We start from the raw sequence: 17,139 nt of genomic DNA, 5'->3' as shown, positions 1-17,139 counted from the left end.
AACACAACGCCTGCTGTGAGGCAAGAGCCCCGTGTTGCAATCCTGCCTTGCACAGGGACTCCTTGATACCGGCCTTGCCTGCTGACTCGCACTCAATGTGGCTTCCCCTGTGTCCTCATTCCCTGCTCGCTTCCAAATAAAATGTAAAAATGTCATTCAAAGGCAGAGAAAGAAAATATAAAAATGTCATTCAAAGGAGCTGTCACGTGGCTCTGGGGCAGTTCTCCCCGTGTGTGCCCACCCTCTGCAGCCAGGTTAGTGTTGAGCAGCTGCTTCTGACCTCCTGGGAGTACCTGCCTGCCTCTGGTCCCTCCCTTCCTCCCTCCCTGGTGATGATTTTATAATCAAGGCATAAAGTGAGGGGTGTGGTAATTGCCCTGCGTAGGTGTGGATTCTCACTGCTTCTCCCAGCCCATCCAAGATTCCTCAGTCTGGGAGCAGCATAGGAGAGGAACCAGCCACTGAGGACTCTTAGGAACGGCATGGAGAGCAAATGGAGTGGCTTGGTGCTGATCATTTCTGTGTGCCTGGGCTCCTACCAAGGTAAGGCCAGGCCTGGAGGTAGGTAGGATGTGGACAGCCCAGAAAACCCTGCTGAATCCCAAAACTCTTCCCAGCTTTAGTGTCTAAGCTCCATAATGTGCTTCCTCTGGTGTTGGAGTTGGGCAGAGGAGAGCTGGGGAAGGTGACACTGCTGTCTGTGCTGCCCACCTGGAGGTCAGAGTTGGAACTTTGGTCTTTGAAGGTGATCACAGGGTAAAGGGGGTTTGTTCCCTCCCTTCTCTGGGATTCAGGCACAGCTGGTGGTGTGCTGGGGCATGGAAGGAGGGAAGCTGTGACAGAGTGGGGGAGAGGGGCTGCTCTCTCTCCTGCCCTTGGTTTGGGGCCTGGCTGCTGCTGTGAGCTGGGGAAGCCACTTGGTTGTCACAACAGTGTGACCATGGAGCTGTCCTTGTCCTGAGGGTCCTCCCAGGAGATGCAGGAGGCAGGAAGCTGGCTCTGCTGGCAGATGGCAACAGAGGTTGTTGGCTTGCTGAGCTCTGGGAAGGGTGATGGGGTGATATTCTCTACTCACCTCAGGAGCCCTCCCAGCGTCGGCACTTGGGTATCTGTGAGTGAATCCTCCTGCAGGCAAACCTCTGCTCCTGCCCTTAGTCATTCATCCCCTGCCCATCCCCAGGAACCAAGCTGGGGAAGGAAGGCCTGCTCCCAATCCCTGCTCCTTGCTTGGGGGCAGATCGCTGCTTCCTGGGGAAATCTCCCTTAGAATTCGATGAGCTCTGCTGTTGCAAGCAAACCCCCTCGCACCCCAATTAGCCCAGGCTTGGCCCCTGTGATGGGACGTGCCCAGGTTTTGTGGGTGCACACACACGAGCCGGCCTGGGGGGGACGTGTCTGGGTGTTCCAGCCGGCAACAGGCAGAGCAGGAATGTTCACCTGTGCTCGGCACGTCCGAGCCCTGCGGTGCCGCCCGCCCCGGGAGCCGGCGGGGCTCGGCCACCCGGCCCGGGGGCTGCCGCGGCACCGGGGACCCTGCGAGCCTCGGCGAGAAAGAAGGGTTTGGGAGCTGGGAAAAGTGTATTTATGGTTCTTGGTGCAACAGGGGCGTGCGCCAGGCCGGGAATTGGGGCGCTGGGGCCCACGCTGCCACCCACCCCTGGCGTTTACATCACAACCGGCTCGCCAGGCTCTGCCGGCTCGGCCGGGGCGCTCCGGGGCTCCGAGGAATGCCAGCACAGCCCTGCCACAGCTGGAGCTCGCGGCTGCATCCCCCCTGAGCAAAGCCCACCCCATCCCCCGGGCCTGGCAGGCAGCAATAGGGCACCTGTGGCTGGCCTGGAACTGCCGCGGCACGGGAGCATCCCTGCCTTGCTCCTTTGCCCAAAATGGCATCATTTAATAACGCTGCTGCCTGTGTGCCTGGCAGCACGAGGTGGCTCCAGCAGGGCTGTGGGACGTGTAGGAGAGCTCACGGGACACCAGCTGCCCCAACTGCTTGCCCCGTGGCAGTGCTTTCCACCTGGGGAAGATCCCCCTGCTCTCAGCTGCTGGGTGTTATGATTAGGCCTAATTGCTTTCTGGCCCAGAAATTGCTGCTTGACCTTCAGCTTGAGCAGGGTGAGCAGTAAGTGCTGAGCTGAGGATCTCTGCGAGTCAGGAAACAAAACCACCCGCGTCTTTTAGGTCCTCCCGACCCCAGCGCGGGGTCCGGGCTCCAACACAGCTCCGTGAGAGATGCTGCGGGAGGACCAGCTCAGAAAAAAACCTGTGGGCTTGTTGTGTCTCCCGCCTCCTTGGTTTTGGTGCTGCCCCTTAATGCCTCCGCTGACTTGCCATTCCTGTTTGCCCTGATGCTGGGGCCGGGGTTGAAAAACATAAATATATCCCTCTGAGCTGATGGGGCGAGTGTGGCACGGGTGTGTGGGAAGCCTGGGAACCCGGGGGGACTCGCCCTGCCCCGGGGCCCGCCTGCCCCAATGGCAGCCCGATGGGGAAATCGGGGCTGAAACAGCTCCCGGCACCCGGCAGCGCTTCTGGGGCAGGCGGGGATGGGGTGGGGGGCTTGGACCCCTCTCACCACAACCCCCAGCGCCCGGGACTTTGCAAGGTGGCCCTGGGCACCTCACGCTGCTGGTTCATGGATGAGCTGGAGGCGTTGCCAAAATCCAGCATGCAGGAAAAGCGGCTTTTGGGGAGAAACCTGATAAGAGCAGGGTCGGGTAGAAAAAGCAGTTTCTGCCTTTGGCTTTATTCCTGCTCTGCAAAATCACAGACAGGGCTGGGGGATAAAAGCTGGATGCAAATGCTTGGAGCGAGGAGGCTTGTGCTTTGCTTAAAGCTCTGCAGCAGGGTCTGTCTGTCTGTCCCTCTGCCCTCAAATTCCCGGAGCAGCTCCCGGCCAAAGCAAGGCAGCGAAGGGCTTGGCTTGTGCCTTCTCGCCGCCTCCTCCCCAGCTGCATCCTGGGTGGGCACAGTTCCCAGTGCGAGCAAACACTCGCCCCATCCAGGATGAGTCCTGACACACCGAGGTGACAATTAGAGCGCTGCTCTTGCGCCACGCCACCGCGCTGCCGGGGCGGGCCAGGCCGGGCATTTATAGCCAGCAGAAAATGCTGTCGTGGGGAGGAAATCAAACCAAAAGAACCCCACCAAAAGTGGGGTTGCTCAATCGTTGCTGGGAGCCGTGGCGCGATTATCCGGCTGCCGTGCGGGGCTGAGTGCCGGCGCCCTGGGTTTGCCCGTTTTGCAAGATTTATTGCTGCTTTTATCAGCAGCCGCCTCCACAGCGTGTCAGAGGGTGCTGAGAGGCTGAGGATGAGCCCCAAATTCCCTTTGCTGCTGACTCTGTGACAGACATCCCATTGGAAAAGCTGGCAGCCTGGCTGTCTTGGTTTGGAAAGACAGGAGTCTGCTAAGGAAGGCAGGAGCCTCCCCTGAAATGGAGAATGTGAACCCTCCCCACCCCTCCGAATTGCTATGAATTTTAAATTAAGGGGCTCTCAGGCAAAAATATGGGAGCAGGAAATAACAGTTCTTTAATAGGGAAGGAAAAAAAAAGGATAAAATAAATAATGCAGAACAACACTGGCAGAGTCAGAACCCAACCTGACACTCTGTGGGTCAGGCTGTTGGCACAGTCCCATTGGAATTGTGGCTGCAGCCCTCCTGCAGTGTCAGGGGTGGTTCTGTTGGAGCAAGGGGGGTCCTGTAGAGAAGGATGTATTGTTCCTCTGAAGATCCAGTGGAAGAAGTGTGACAGTGTTCACAGGGGTTCTTGGATGAAGGAAGAGATGAGAATGTTGACTCCATGATCAGAAGGCTTGATTTATTATTTTATGATATATATATATATTACATTATACCTATACTAAAAAGAAAAAGATGGACAAGGTTTCCTCAGAAGCTGGCTAAGCTAAGAATAGACAAGAAAAGAATGATAACAAAGGCAGCTCTCTCGGACTCTGTCTGAGATAGCTCGGTCCTTGATTGGCCATTAATTATAAACAGCCAAGATGGGCCAATCACAGGTGCACCTGTTGCATTCCACAGCAGCAGATAACCAGTGTTTACATTCTGTCTCTGAGGCCTCTCAGCTTCTCAGAAGGAAAAATCCTAAAGAAAGGATTTTTAGTGAAAAGATGTCTGCGACAAAGAAGAGACAGCTGCTGTTCCTCTGGGGAATCCCGTGGAGAAGCCGTGCTGGTGTCTCAAAAACCTCTGGATTATATCCGGGTAGCAATGCTTGGCTCCTCCCTCTGGGCAGAGCATCTCCCAATGGGATGTTACAGTTCTTATCAGCCATGCAGGGACATTCAATGGCTGTTATCAGCAGATGTCCACTCCTGAGGGAGGTGTGATTGTGGTCACTCAAAGAGGGAGATCAGGCAAACTGCCCACCTGACAAAGATAATCTGCCATACAGATGGTAATGGAAAACATCTTGCATTGCAATTTTCAGCACTGGCACAACCGTCCTTAAAAAATCATTTATAAATGAAACACCCCCACCCCCCTCCACGACTTTGGGATTTAGGAGGAATAACAGCAGGAGGGTGAGGAGCATCACTCGTTTGGGGTGCCTTGAGGGCTGACAGTGTCCTCTCCCCTCCCACAGCCGGGGCCAGCCCCCTCCACGAGTGCAGCGAGCGGCCGGAGCACTGGTGCCGGGATGCGGCCACCGCGGCCAAGTGCGGGGCGCTGGAGCTCTGCCGGCTCACGGCGTGGGACCGGGCACTGGGGGTAACCGGGCTGGGAACAGGGCATGTGTGGGATTGGGACTGGGGGTAACCGGGCTGGGAACGGGGCATGCGTGGGACCGGGGCTGGGGGTAACCAGGCTGGGAACGGGGGATGTGTGGGACCGGGCACTGGGGGTAACTGGGCTGGGAATGGGGGATGTGTGGGATTGGGACTGGGGGTAACTGGGCTGGGAATGGGGGATGTGTGGGATTGGGACTGGGGGTAACTGGGCTGGGAACGGGGCATGTGTGGGACTGGGCACTGGGGGTAACCAGGCTGGGAACGGGGCATGTGTGGGACCGGGGCTGGGGGTAACCGGGCTGGGAACAGGGGGTGTGTGGGATTGGGGCTGGGGGTAACCGGGCTGGGAACGGGGGATGTGAGGGATTGGGGCTGGGGGTAACCAGGCTGGGAACGGGGGATGTGTGGGACTGGTCACTGGGGGTAACCAGGCTGGGAACAGGGGATGTGTGGGACCGGGGCTGGGGGTAACTGGGCTGGGAATGGGGGATGTGTGGGACCGGGCACTGGGAGCAGGGGATGTGTGGGACCGGGGCTGGGGATAACCGGGCTGGGAACAGGGGGTGTGTGGGACCGGGGGTGGGGGTAACCGGGCTGGGAACAGGGGATGTGTGGGAACAGGGGATGTGTGGGACCAGGCACTAGGGGTAACCCAGTGGGTAACCGGGCTGGGAATGAGGGATGTGTGGGACCAGGCACTGGGAGCAGGGAACACGGGGGGCTGCGGGAGAGGTGCCCATCTGCCCCAAACACGGAGATGGAAAGAGAATCCCAGCCTGCCCACCCCAGCATCCGTGTCTATAGCAGTGCTGTGATGGCCCCGAGCAGGGGAGAGAATGATGCATCTGACTTCATGGATAGCAGAAGGCTGATTAATTACTTTATTATACTATATTATTCTATATATCTACATTTTATTATACTATATTATTCTATACTACACTATTCTATACATTAATTATCTTAATATACTATATTATTCTATACATCTAAACCTGAATCTGTTAAGCACTCAACCTTGCATACACTGCTCTGAATCTTGTGACTGTCACCCGACAGTCCTGACACACACACACACTTGGCCCTGACACCATGACTTTGGGTAAACAATCTCCACATTGCATTCTACTTTGGCACAAACATGGGCACAGCAAATGATAAGAACTGTGTTTTCCCTTCCTCTGATGTTCAGAGAATGTAAAACCGAGAAATGTTCTTGGGAAGAATTGTGCCTTGCTTTTCTCTGTGAAGAGAAATGTGGCTACAGAGCACAGAGCAAAGCAGAGCAAATGGCAGAAGCCAATGGGTGCCCCGGGGTGGTTTTGGGGTGGAAGATTGGGATCTGGAGAAGGTCTGGGTGCTGTGACAGCATCCTGATATGTCCCCTCTCTCTCAGCAGAAGGGGATCCCCTGTCACCTGTGCCAGGTGGTAGTCTCTGTGGTGGGCAAGATCCTGCAGGACAACCGCACCGAGGTGGGTCTCAGTGGGAAGGGGAGTGGGGCTGGTGCTCCTCCCTTCCAACCCCACTGAGGCCCTGACCTCTCTCTCTGTCACCCAGGAGAAGCTGAGGCTGTTCTTGGATAAGAGATGCCAGTACCTGCCCTTCCAAGACTGGTCTGTCAAGTGCAAGAGGATGGTGGACACCGGCATCCTCGTCCTTGTCCAGCTGGGCAAGCAAGTGCTGGTGAGGCAGGGGGAGCCCCAGGTTTGGGTTTTCCCACAGCTTGGGATGTCCTGGGGGCTTGTGGAGAAAAGGATGCTCCTGGAGCCTGGGGCAAACCATCTGAAGGATGAGATGGAGAGGGAAATTATCGCTGGTCGGGGGTGTATGTACAACTCACCAATGGGATGGGGCTGCTGTGGAACGTGCCTTGAGCTGTTTGATTTTCCAGCATCACTCTCACTCCATGGTTATGACAATGGGAAGATGCCACCAGCTCACATCCCAGGCAGCAGACCAAGAACTTAATGTTACAACTCACTTTATAAGTTGTTTGACCAATCACACAAAGCAAAAGCACATTGACAGTGGTTCTATCCAATCACCATAAGCACACGTACTTTTGGTTAAAACAATGTTTGCTTATTTCAAATACAATAACTGCTTGTAAGCCTTAAAACACAACACACAGAGCTCCATTATTAAGCTTCAACCTTCCTAATATCTTGCTAGAAAAACTTTTCTGTAGCTTAGAGAGTTATTCTAGACAAGTGTTAATGTGTTAATACACAGATCATTGTTCTATTTGTCCTTGCTTTTCTACTTTTTAAATAATTTTTCTGCTGACCAATCTCATGGCTGCTGCTTGGCTCTAATGACAGTTCTGCTGTCTCTGAGGCCTGCCTTTTGCAGCTTTCCCAAAACCCTCTGATTTTGTGGATTCCCACAGGAAATGACCCAGTGTGGGGGTGGGTGGGGGACTGGGTGTGCTGGAGGAGGTGCAGCCTCAAGCCCCCCCCACCCCTCTGCTCCCCCAGTCGGAACCCAAGGTGGTGTGTGGGACCATCAGGCTGTGCCAGCGCCTGGACAGAGCCACCACGGGGACCCCAAAGTACCAGGAGCCACCAGCAGCTGCCACAGGCCCCAGCCAGGACTTTGCTGACCTCATTGCCCCCTTCATGGCCAACGTGCCCCTCCTGCTCCATCCCCAGGATCTGCCTCACGGCGAGGCCCAGGTACCGTGGCACAGGCAGGGGTGATGCTGGTCATGGGACCATGGAATGGTTTGGGTGGGAAGGGACTTTACAGATCACCTCATTCCAAACCCCTGCCATGGGCAGGGAACGTGTCCAGGCTGCTCCAAGCCCCATCCAAGATGGCCTTGGACACTTCCAGGAATGGTGCAGCCACAGCTTCTCTGGACAATCTGTGCCAGCATCCTAATGCTGCTCAGGGGTGAGAATCCCCTTAAAAGTATCACCTACTTAACAACAATTAGAGAAAGCCCCTAAAATTTCTGCAGAGCTGAAATGACTTCTGGCTGGCAGTGTTGCCAGTTTGGGGGGATATTTCAGGATGCAGGAGGGAAATGAGAGATGCTGGTCAGAGTGCTGCCCCAAATTGCAGCCAGTGATTAAATCCTAGCCCTGCAAATGCAGGTTGGGGGTGGGGGGATTGGTTTTATTTAGTGGGGTACAGTAATAGTTTCCTCCTCAAGCCAGGTCTCACAAGCTCTTGGAGATCAATTTCACATGCAGGATAGCTCAGCTACCTTTGGAGGCAGAAAATCAGCAGGATGGCTTCTGTGGCAGAATTTTCTCTGAAAGGAGTTCATTATTGTGCCTTTTATTAAAACCTTTTTGTTTCCAGAAAGGTTTTAATAAAAGGCAAAATAACAAACTCCTTATAGAGAAAAACCAAGCCAGGTGCCGGAGGTTCTTGCTCCTGGTAAAACACCTCACAAAAGTGATTGGTTTCTTTGTTCTCTTCTTTTTCTAGTGAATTTCCCAGGTGGGATTTTTTGGCTCCTGTCCAATTGGTCTCCTTAAGTTTGAGGTGAAGCCCCCCAGGTCCTATGAGGTGGCTTTTTACCTGATTGAGGAGAGAAACTTCTGGGCTTATTTCCTTTTTGAGGGGACAAGGGAGAGTTTTGTCACTCCATCAACAAGGGGCACATTCCTGGAGGGTACCAAGGTGTCCCTGTCCTTGTCACCCTGCAGGAGATGGAGGAGGTGTGTGGGGACTGCCTGCAGCTGGCGAGGGCCGTGCAGGAGGCGCTGGGGACCAACTCTGCCTTCAGCTGGGCGCTGGTGGCACACGCCAAGAGGGTCTGCCTGAGCCTGCCACCCGCCCTGGCACGGCAGGTGAGCAGGGAGCCACACCGGGGTTGGGCTGGGAGGGGCTCCATGGGCAGGGACAGCCCAGCGTGGGCAGGGACAGCCCAGCGTGGGCAGGGACAGCCCAGCGTGGGCAGGGACAGCCCAGCATGGGCAGGGACACCTTCCACAGTCCCAGGCTGCTCCAAGCCCTGTCCTGTGGAGGGGCTTGACAGCTGGGCTGCAAGCAAAGCTGAGTTAATAGAAGAAATAACAATGATAATTTTCAAGTGTACATAGCAAGGAAGAAGACAAGGCCGTCAGCATGGCAACAGTTTAGAAAAGATGCATGAAAATTTTTATAAGCTAGACTACGTGCATAAGTAGATGTGCATATGTGCCTTATTAAATTTCTGTAAAACTTTTACCAATTATATTGACACTAATTGCTTTGCACCAATGAATATACTAAGTTATTGTGATGCAGTTAATGACCGAAGATCATGCTTTGTTAAGAGTATATAAGCTGGAGAACACACAGAATAAAAACTATTTTCTTCTTGGAAAAAAAAAGTTTTTTATTCTTCGTGTTATATATATATGTATTTATATATATAGTTAATACAGTTAATAACTTAAAATCATGCTTAATTAAGAATATATAAAGAATATATCTTCTTATATATATAATATTCTTATATACATAAAAGAATATTCTTATATATATAAGAATATATAAAAATATATATAAAATTTATATATTAAGAATATATAAACTTTATTAAGAATATCTAAAGAATATATATTATTTTATATATAATATTCTTATATATATAAGAATATTCTTATATATAAAAATTATATATGAAATATTTAAAATATATATAATATATATAAATTTATATATATTTTATATAAAAATATATAAAGTTTATATATTAAGAATATATAAACTTTATTAAGATTATATAAGGAATATGCAGAATAAAAAACTTTTTTCTTCTTGGAAAAAAAAATAATTTTTATCCTGCATGTTATATATATGGCTATATATAGTTAATACAGTTAATAAAATCACACTTTATTAAGAATATCTAAAGAATATATATATTATTTTATATATAATATTCTTATATATATAGAAGAATATTCTTATATATATAAGAATATATATATAAAATACATAAATATATATTTATGTATATAAAATATATAAAGTTTATATATTAAGACTACATAAACTTTATTAAGAATATATAAAGCATATGCAGAATAATAAACTTTTTTCTTCTTGGAAAAAAAAGTTTTTTATTCTGCATATTATATATATAGATATAGTTATATATATAGTTAGTACAGTTAATAACTTAAAATCATGCTTTATTAAGAATATATAAAAATATATATTCTTTATTAAGAATATATAAAAAATTATATTCTTATATATAATATTCTTATATAGAAGATTATTCTTATTTATATAAAATATATATAAATATATCTATAAAATATAGAAAGTTTATATATTATGATTATATAACCTTTATTAATAATATGTAAAGAATATGCAGAATAAAAACCTTTTTTGTTCTTGGATGCTAATCACGTGTGTATGTCACGTCCGACCTACCGGTAGCAGTGCCCAGCCTGGCCCTGGCACTCCCGGGGATGTTTTGCCCTCTCCCCTGGGTGCCAGCCCATGCCTGGCTCTGTGTGCCTGGGCCGTGTGGCTGCCTGGGCACTGATGCTGTGCCTCCCTCCCGCAGTGCCAGCGCTCCCTGGCCGAGCACACGGACACGGCCTCCCAGCTCCTGCACTACCTGGTAAGAGGCTGAGGGCACCCCGGAGTGCCTGGGGTCTCTGGGTGCCAGCTGGTACCCAGTGACCATCAGCAGCAAATGATCCTTTTATTTTGTTAAACTCACCGCCTAATATTCCTACAAAATATTAATTTGTTTTTTCCCTCCTCTCTGCTTTGCGCAACTGCTGAAATTACATTTTCTTTTCATTTTTTCTTGCCATTTTCTGGCCCCTCCACCGGTAGCAGGCTGAGGTAAGTGAGATCCATGCCCTGATGTGCTGAAATTCCCCTCCCAGGGGCTGAAGCCCGCCTGATTTGGGGTGTCTCTCTCCCCAGGACCCGTCGGAGCTGTGTGGCCAGCTGGGACTCTGCGCCTCCAACTCGGCACTGCCCCTCCACACGCTGCTCACAGAGAGGGTGATGCAGGTCCTGAGCATGCTGGGGGTGAGTGGGGACCCCCTCAGTTCTGCTGTGCTCCTTGAAATCCAAACACTGTAAAAGGGAGAGCCTCATTTTGTATTTTATTCCCTCAAGCATCATTTATCTGAGGTGGGGAATGCCTTATGTGGGGAATGCCTTATGTGGGGAATGCCCTACTTGGAGGATGCCTTATGTGGGGAATGCCCTACTTGGGGAATGCCTTACTTGGGGAATGCCTTACATGGGGGATGCCTTACTTGGAGGATGCCTTACTTGGGGAATGCCTTACATGGGGGATGTCCTACTTGGGGAATGCCCTAATTGGGGGATGCCTTACTTGGAGGATGCCCTTCTTGGGGGATGCCTTACTTGGGGGGTGATGGTGGAACAGGGAAGGGTGAAGGGTGAAGGGTGATGGTGGAACAGGGAAGGTGGAACAGGATGAGGGTGGCTCTGGGGTGTGATGGTGTTCGCAGGGGTCTTAGGATGAGGGAAGAGATGAGAATGTTGACTCCATGGCTTGATTTATTATTTTATGATATATATTATTTTATGATATATATTACATTAAAACTATACTAAAATAATAGAAGAAAGGATTTCATCACAAGGCTAGCTAAGAATAGAAAAAAATTGAATAACAAAGCCTTGTGACTGACTGAGACAGTCCGGACAGCTGGACTGTGATTGGCCATTAATTAGAAACAACCACATGAGCCCAATCCCAGATGCACCTGTTGCATTCCACAGCAGCAGATAACCATTGGTTACATTTTGTTCCTGAGGCCTCTCAGCTTCTCAGGAGAAAAAATCCTAAGGAAAGGCTTTCTCAGACACATGTCTGTGGCACTGGGGGGGCTCAGCATGCATCCCACCCCCTTGTCCCCACAGGACAGGGTGGGGAGCACTCCGCTGTGTGACGTGTGCCAGTTCACCGTGAAGACAGTGGAGAGCCTGCTGGAGAACAACGTGACAGAGGTGAGCCCCACCGCTGGGGCTGGCACTGGGGGCTGGCACAGGGGGCCGAGGGGCAGTGAGGAGCTTCCCCTGTTGTGCCTTGTGCCGGCAGGAGCAGCTGGTGAACGACATGGAGAAGGTGTGCTACATGCTGCCCCACAGCGTCATCGGGCAGTGCAAGGACTTCGTCAACTCCTATGGCAAGGCCGTGGTGACCATGCTGCTGGAGGCCACCGACCCCGCGGCCGTGTGCGCCCTGATGCACTGCTGCCCCCGCCTTGGGGACACCCGGCCCGGTGAGCTGGCACCCCGAGCCCGGGCAGGGGGACGTGCCCTGCTCTGGGTGCTGACGGCCGTGTCCTCCAGGGGCTGAATCCCTGGAGCAGCTGGCGGTGAGCGCCGGTGCCTTCTGCAACGTCTGCCAGATCGTCATCACCTACTTGGACAACGAGCTGCTCAAGAACGAGACGCTGGAGGAGCTGGGCGAGGTGCTGGAGAAGGGCTGTGCCATGCTGCCCATGCCGCTGACCAGCAAGGTGAGCTGAGGGGGCACGACCAAGCCAGCAAAGCCTCCCCTGACCCCCCTGCCAGGCTCACCCCTCTCTCCCTCCCAGTGCCAGGCGCTGGTGTTGCAGTACGAGCCAGCGGCCGTGCGGCTCTTCGTGCAGATGATGGACCCCACCTTCGTCTGCACTGTAAGTGTCCTCACCCCTGGGGCAGCCCGGGCCAAGATGGGCCTCCCTTGTCCCAGCCTGTGGGCTAGGAGAGGGTCAGAGGCTGCTCATGGGGCTTTCCTTCCTCTCCCTCCCACCCTTTTCCTTCGCAATGCAGAAAATCAGAGCCTGCGACTCGGGCAAGGAGGATCTCCTGGGCTCGGCCCCCTGCGTCTGGGGCCCGCAGTACTGGTGCAAGAACATGGCCACGGCAGTGGAGTGCAATGTAAGTGACAGCTGTGTCCCCTCCCCGTGTCCCAGGCTGCCGTGCTGGCAGTCCCTGCATCCCAGGTGCTGTGCTGGCAGTCCCTGCATGCCAGTGCCATCCCATCCCTCCCCAGGCTGTTGCACACTGCCAGCGCCACGTGTGGAACTAGGAGCCATCTCCCCAGCTGGCTGGACTTGCTCTGCCGTGTGGCTGGGGATCCTGGCTCCCTTCCCCGGGACGTGCCCGTGCTCACGGATGGCAATGGCAGGAGCCACCCGGCCTCACTGCGCCGGCGGGGCTGCGGGGAACCTCGGCCGCTTCCTCTTCCACTCCTGGGGCTTGGATTTCCAAATCAGGTTAAGGGACTCGTTGATATTTTCAGCACTAGGGATTCAGCCTTGACGTCTCTCAGGGCTACTGCCAAATCCCCAAGCTCTATTCCCACCTCTATCTCCATCCCCAATCCCTTCTCCACCTCTCCATCCCACCCTGAGCCACTCGTACGGCCCAGATCCCACAATGTGGATCTGTCCCCGTGGGCTGGGCTGGGTTCTGCTGCCCAAATGCTGGCCCCCCACTGCTGGCTGGCAGCGGTGAACCTAAAATGAATGAGTTTGAGTGCCAGGATTTCCTGTGACACCCCCATCCCTGCTGGGGGCCCTGTGCTGCCCCAGCCATGGGGGTGAGGGCAGCGGGTGCTGGCTGGTCTCTCCCCGCTGTGTCAGGGGGATGCCTGCAGTGCCTGCTCCTGGGCGTGCATGGGAGCATCTCACCACAAATAAACTCTTCCCATGAGCCTGGCTGGTTGTGTCCTTCCTCCTCATGCTGGGGGCTGCAGTGGGAGTGTGGGAGAACATTGAATTCTTCCCCTGAAATCCAAGGTGCAGAAACACCCAGGGTGGCATCTCGTGCAGATGATGGATTGAGGGGTGAGTTAAAAGAGGGTCTTCTCTTCCTAGAAGGGGTTTGGGGCCTGATGGATGTGGGCAGGAAGGACGACAGACAGGTTACCCAAAGCCATAGACAGTGTATTTCTGAGTCCCGTAACAGACCGTGCCCGAAACTCTCCACAAGGTCACGACTGGAAACAAACCCCCGAACAAACAAACCCAAATGCAAGAGAGAAGGGGAAAGAAAAGGGCAACAAAAGACACGCACGAGCACTCGACATCCAGAAGCCCCAGTTAGCCTCTCTCTTTTTCAACATTGCAACAAGTTTTGGTAAAGCCAGCAAAATGGAGGAATGTCTTTGGGTTGGGTTTTTTTTTTCTTTTTAATTTTTTGGGGTCTTTCCTTACTGGAAAGGTGACGTTAATGCCAAAAGGATTAGGTCTCTCCCCACGCTTCCCTGGCCCTGCCCATGCTCGTGGTCGAGGTGTGACAGCTGCCTGTCCCCAGCCTGTGCCCGGGGATGCTGTGGCAGCACATCTGCATCCTCACTGCACCTTCCCCCCCGTCCAGTCTGGACTCATCAGATTCATTCAGCTTTTCTTTTCCCTTTTTTTTTTTTAGAAAAAAAAACTTTTTTTTTTTTAATAAGAAAAATAAAAAAAATTTAATGGTTTCATGGATAAATGACAGGCGAGTAAAAGCATTCCGGTCCTGAGAGCCCTCTGCCGGGGCCAAGCTCTCCAAGGCTGCCGGAGCGATGTGCACCGGCTAGCCCGGACTCCTGCGGGGGAAGAGGGGGCCGAGCTCCGCTCTGGGGCTGCCCCCGGCCCCCAGCACGGCCCCCCTGCTCTGTGCTTCATCCCCGGCTTGCCTGGAGGAGCAGCAGCAGCGCTCGTCATAACTCGGTGATCTCCAGAGGGCTCTCCATGATCACCTCCCGCATCTTGTGCAGGGGCGTGGACTTGGCCGACTCGGTGCGGGCGTTGTGGTCGCTGTAGCCCCCGCAGTCGGCGGTCAGAGTCTCCAGAGAGCGGCCCAGCACCTTCTGGTCGTCCTCGGGCAGGCTGTTGAGGTCGGAGGCGAGCAGGGTGCCCGTGCTGCCGTGCACAACGTGGATGCCGTCCGGACCCTTCAGCTCCACCGGCTGCTTGTGCCGGAAGCGCAGGCTGCCCTGGCTGGGGCTGCGCTCCTCCTCCTCGTCCTCCAGCTCCTTCTGGATCAGCTGCAAGAGAGCCGTGCAGGAGGGAGAATGACCAGAGCAGCTCCTGGCTTCCCAGAGGGAAGGGCCCTCCTCTTGTGAAGCACCCTCAGAGCATGGACCATTAGGAGAGGACCTCCAGATGGGTCTCTCCATCCTTGGGCAGATGCCCCACTTTAGGCACTGCTCCATCCTTGGGCAGATGCCCCAGCTCAGGCACTGCTCCATCCTTGGGCAGATGCCCCAGCTCAGACACTGCTCCATCCTTGATTGGATGCCCCAGCTTTGATTGGATGCCCCAGCTCAGGCACTGCTCCATCCTTGGGTGGATGCCCCAGCTCATACACTGCTCCATCCTTGATTGGATGCCCCAGCTTTGATTGGATGCCCCAGCTCAGACACTGCTCCATCCTTGGGCAGATGCCCCGGCTCAGGCACTGGCTCCCAGGTGGGTGCTGTGTCCTGCAGCTGCCCCCAGAGTGGCCAAGGAGGAGTTTGGAGCCAGGTTGGAATTTGGGGTTCTATGAGGGTGGAGGGGCAGGAGGCAGACAGGGAAAGAAGATGAAGGAAGGCTGGATGGGGCTAAAGGGGAATTAGGGCATGGATAGATGGAGGGCAGAAGGGCTGAAAGGCATCTCCCATCCCACTGCTGCCCTCTGCTCTCTTTGCCCCTCCTTTTACACCCCCAGGAAGGGTAGAAGGCCACAGGAGGAGTTTCTTCTCCCCAGACCAGCCCTTCTGCACCAACACTCTCCATCCCAACAGTTTTGCCTCAAAACCCTGTGTTTTCGAGGCAAAAACCAGAGAAGCAGAAGGAAGGGAAGATGATCCCCCACAGCTTTGGCCAGCCTTGGCAGAAATGGGAGCTGATGGACAGAGCCCAGTCTGCAAAGAGGGCTCCTCTCCTGGGGTCAGAGAGACCGAGGGAGAAGGTGCTGTGTGCTGATCAGAGGAAACACAGGGAGCCACTGTGGGGAACCAGCATCCTGGAAAACCAGTGAAAAAACAGCAGTGGGAACCAGTGGAAAACCAGTATCTGGCTTGTTTCGACCAAGCAGAGAGTGAGGGGGCAGCACTGGGCGACAGGGAGCAGAGCCTGTAGGGCCAGGAGGACACACGGCATCCCAGAGGGCACGGCAAGCATGTCCCAGAGCCACGCACACCCCTCTACCTCCGAGACCGAGGAGCGGTCCCCCTGGCTGGCGGTGGCCTTATGCACCATCCGCTGGGCAAAGAGCTTTTTCAGGCGCATGTAATCATCCAGCACCACCTTCAGGAGCGTGCCCTGGGCGGAGGGGGAGAGATTGTGGATTATCCAGGGGAGGTGGCTTGCTCAGAGGGAGCCTGGCCTCATCCCAGCGGTTTTTGGAGCGACGCCACCCTCCGGCGCTGCGAACCTGGAAGGTGCAGAGAAGACTCCTCGGTGCAGGACGCCCTCAGCACTCACCTTGATGGGTCCCTCCCGCATGATCTGCCCCAGCTTGGCGATGTTGTCGTACTCCTGGATGGCAGCCCGCAGGTAGCGATCATCCTCGGGCTTGGCGGCCGAGGGCTCCCTGCCGAAGGTGCCCTGCAGGGACAGACGGCGGCTCAGCAGCTGCCCGGGGTGGCACGGAGGGGACAGAGGTGTCCCAGCAGGGCTGTGCCTCACGTGGGTGCGGGCAGGGCTGTTCCACAGGTCCGTGATCTCGCTCAGGTTCTCCGGCAGGTCGTCCTCATGCTCCGCCTGCGCCGCCAGCTCCATGTTCCTGCAGAAGGGGTCCAGCCACACCGGGTTGGCCCTGCCGGGGGAGGAACGGCCATCAGGGCAGGCAAAGAGCGGCGTCATCCCTAAGCCCGTGCAGAGCCTGATGCTGAGGCTGCACTGCCTCTTCCTGCCCCGTGCACGTATGAATTTGGCTGCTCTGCATCCAGATGCGTGTCCAACCCTGCCCAGTATCTCTGCTTACCCCAAACCTGGCCAGGATTGGCAGAGATGGAGTCACAGAAGAAAGTATAATATTTTCTAGCTTAGGAAGCTCTCAGAGTGAGCGTGTGTTCCAGGATCAGCAATGCTCCATGCAGGGCAGAGCAGAGCAGAGCAGAGAGACATTATGTCTCCACCTCCTGGCTCCAAAACACAGGCATCCCTCTCTTGGGAGCAGCCTCCAGCCCCAGGAGATGGCACTCACCCATCAAAGGAGTACTTGTTGGTGTTTGGCATGTCCATGATGTCCATGAAGCCTCTGTTCCCTGCAAAGGCAGGGATTAGAGTTACAGGGCAGCATTGGTGGGCTTGGCAGCAAACCATGGGGTGACACTTCTTTATCAGGGAGGGATAAAGAGGAACCAAAAAGGCAGTGAGAAACACGGTGGGGTGTGGCAGGTAACAGAGTTTCATGCTGAGAAAGGCCTCCCACCATCACACCTTGCTGGGCAGGATCAACTCTGATAC

General features: G+C 53.6%; 2 protein-coding genes across 3 annotated transcripts in view; one reads left to right on the top strand and one right to left on the bottom strand.

Moving 5' to 3' along the window:
- Positions 1–4,333: 4,333 nt before the first annotated feature.
- LOC129123272 (prosaposin-like) lies at positions 4,334–12,785 on the top strand. Its single transcript, XM_077182748.1, has 15 exons — positions 4,334–4,352; positions 4,616–4,740; positions 6,160–6,234; positions 6,320–6,445; positions 7,240–7,437; positions 8,422–8,565; positions 10,284–10,340; positions 10,562–10,570; positions 10,655–10,762; positions 11,630–11,716; positions 11,808–11,991; positions 12,062–12,231; positions 12,310–12,390; positions 12,527–12,634; positions 12,750–12,785. Exons 1-15 carry the CDS (start codon positions 4,334–4,336, stop codon positions 12,783–12,785), a joined length of 1,527 nt encoding a protein of 508 aa, XP_077038863.1.
- Positions 12,786–13,631: 846 nt separating this feature from the next.
- Positions 13,632–17,139, bottom strand: part of CDH23 (cadherin related 23) — a 226,030-nt gene continuing 222,522 nt past the window's right edge. The window contains exons 65-69 of one of the 2 annotated variants that reach the window (XM_077183497.1): positions 16,877–16,937; positions 16,357–16,486; positions 16,153–16,275; positions 15,877–15,990; positions 13,632–14,729 (exon numbers count right to left, since the gene is read on the bottom strand). In XM_077183497.1, coding sequence (XP_077039612.1) covers positions 14,403–14,729; positions 15,877–15,990; positions 16,153–16,275; positions 16,357–16,486; positions 16,877–16,937 — 755 coding nt within the window. In that variant the 3' untranslated portion in view covers positions 13,632–14,402. The remainder of the gene's footprint in view (positions 14,730–15,876; positions 15,991–16,152; positions 16,276–16,356; positions 16,487–16,876; positions 16,938–17,139) is intronic. The other variant, XM_077183496.1, reaches the window with a different exon arrangement.

This window comes from Agelaius phoeniceus, chromosome 9, assembly GCF_051311805.1.
Source record: "Agelaius phoeniceus isolate bAgePho1 chromosome 9, bAgePho1.hap1, whole genome shotgun sequence".
Lineage (NCBI taxonomy): Eukaryota > Metazoa > Chordata > Aves > Passeriformes > Icteridae > Agelaius > Agelaius phoeniceus.
Note: the sequence above shows the minus strand (reverse complement) of the source record. Positions and strands in the feature narration are given on the sequence as shown.

Excerpts from the sequence above, each read along its gene's own strand:
- LOC129123272 (XM_077182748.1), top strand. Across the intron at positions 4,741-6,159 it reads CGTGGGACCGGGCACTGGGG|AAGGGGATCCCCTGTCACCT; the intron begins GTAACCGGGCTG and ends CTCTCTCAGCAG. Across the intron at positions 6,235-6,319 it reads TGCAGGACAACCGCACCGAG|GAGAAGCTGAGGCTGTTCTT; the intron begins GTGGGTCTCAGT and ends TCTGTCACCCAG.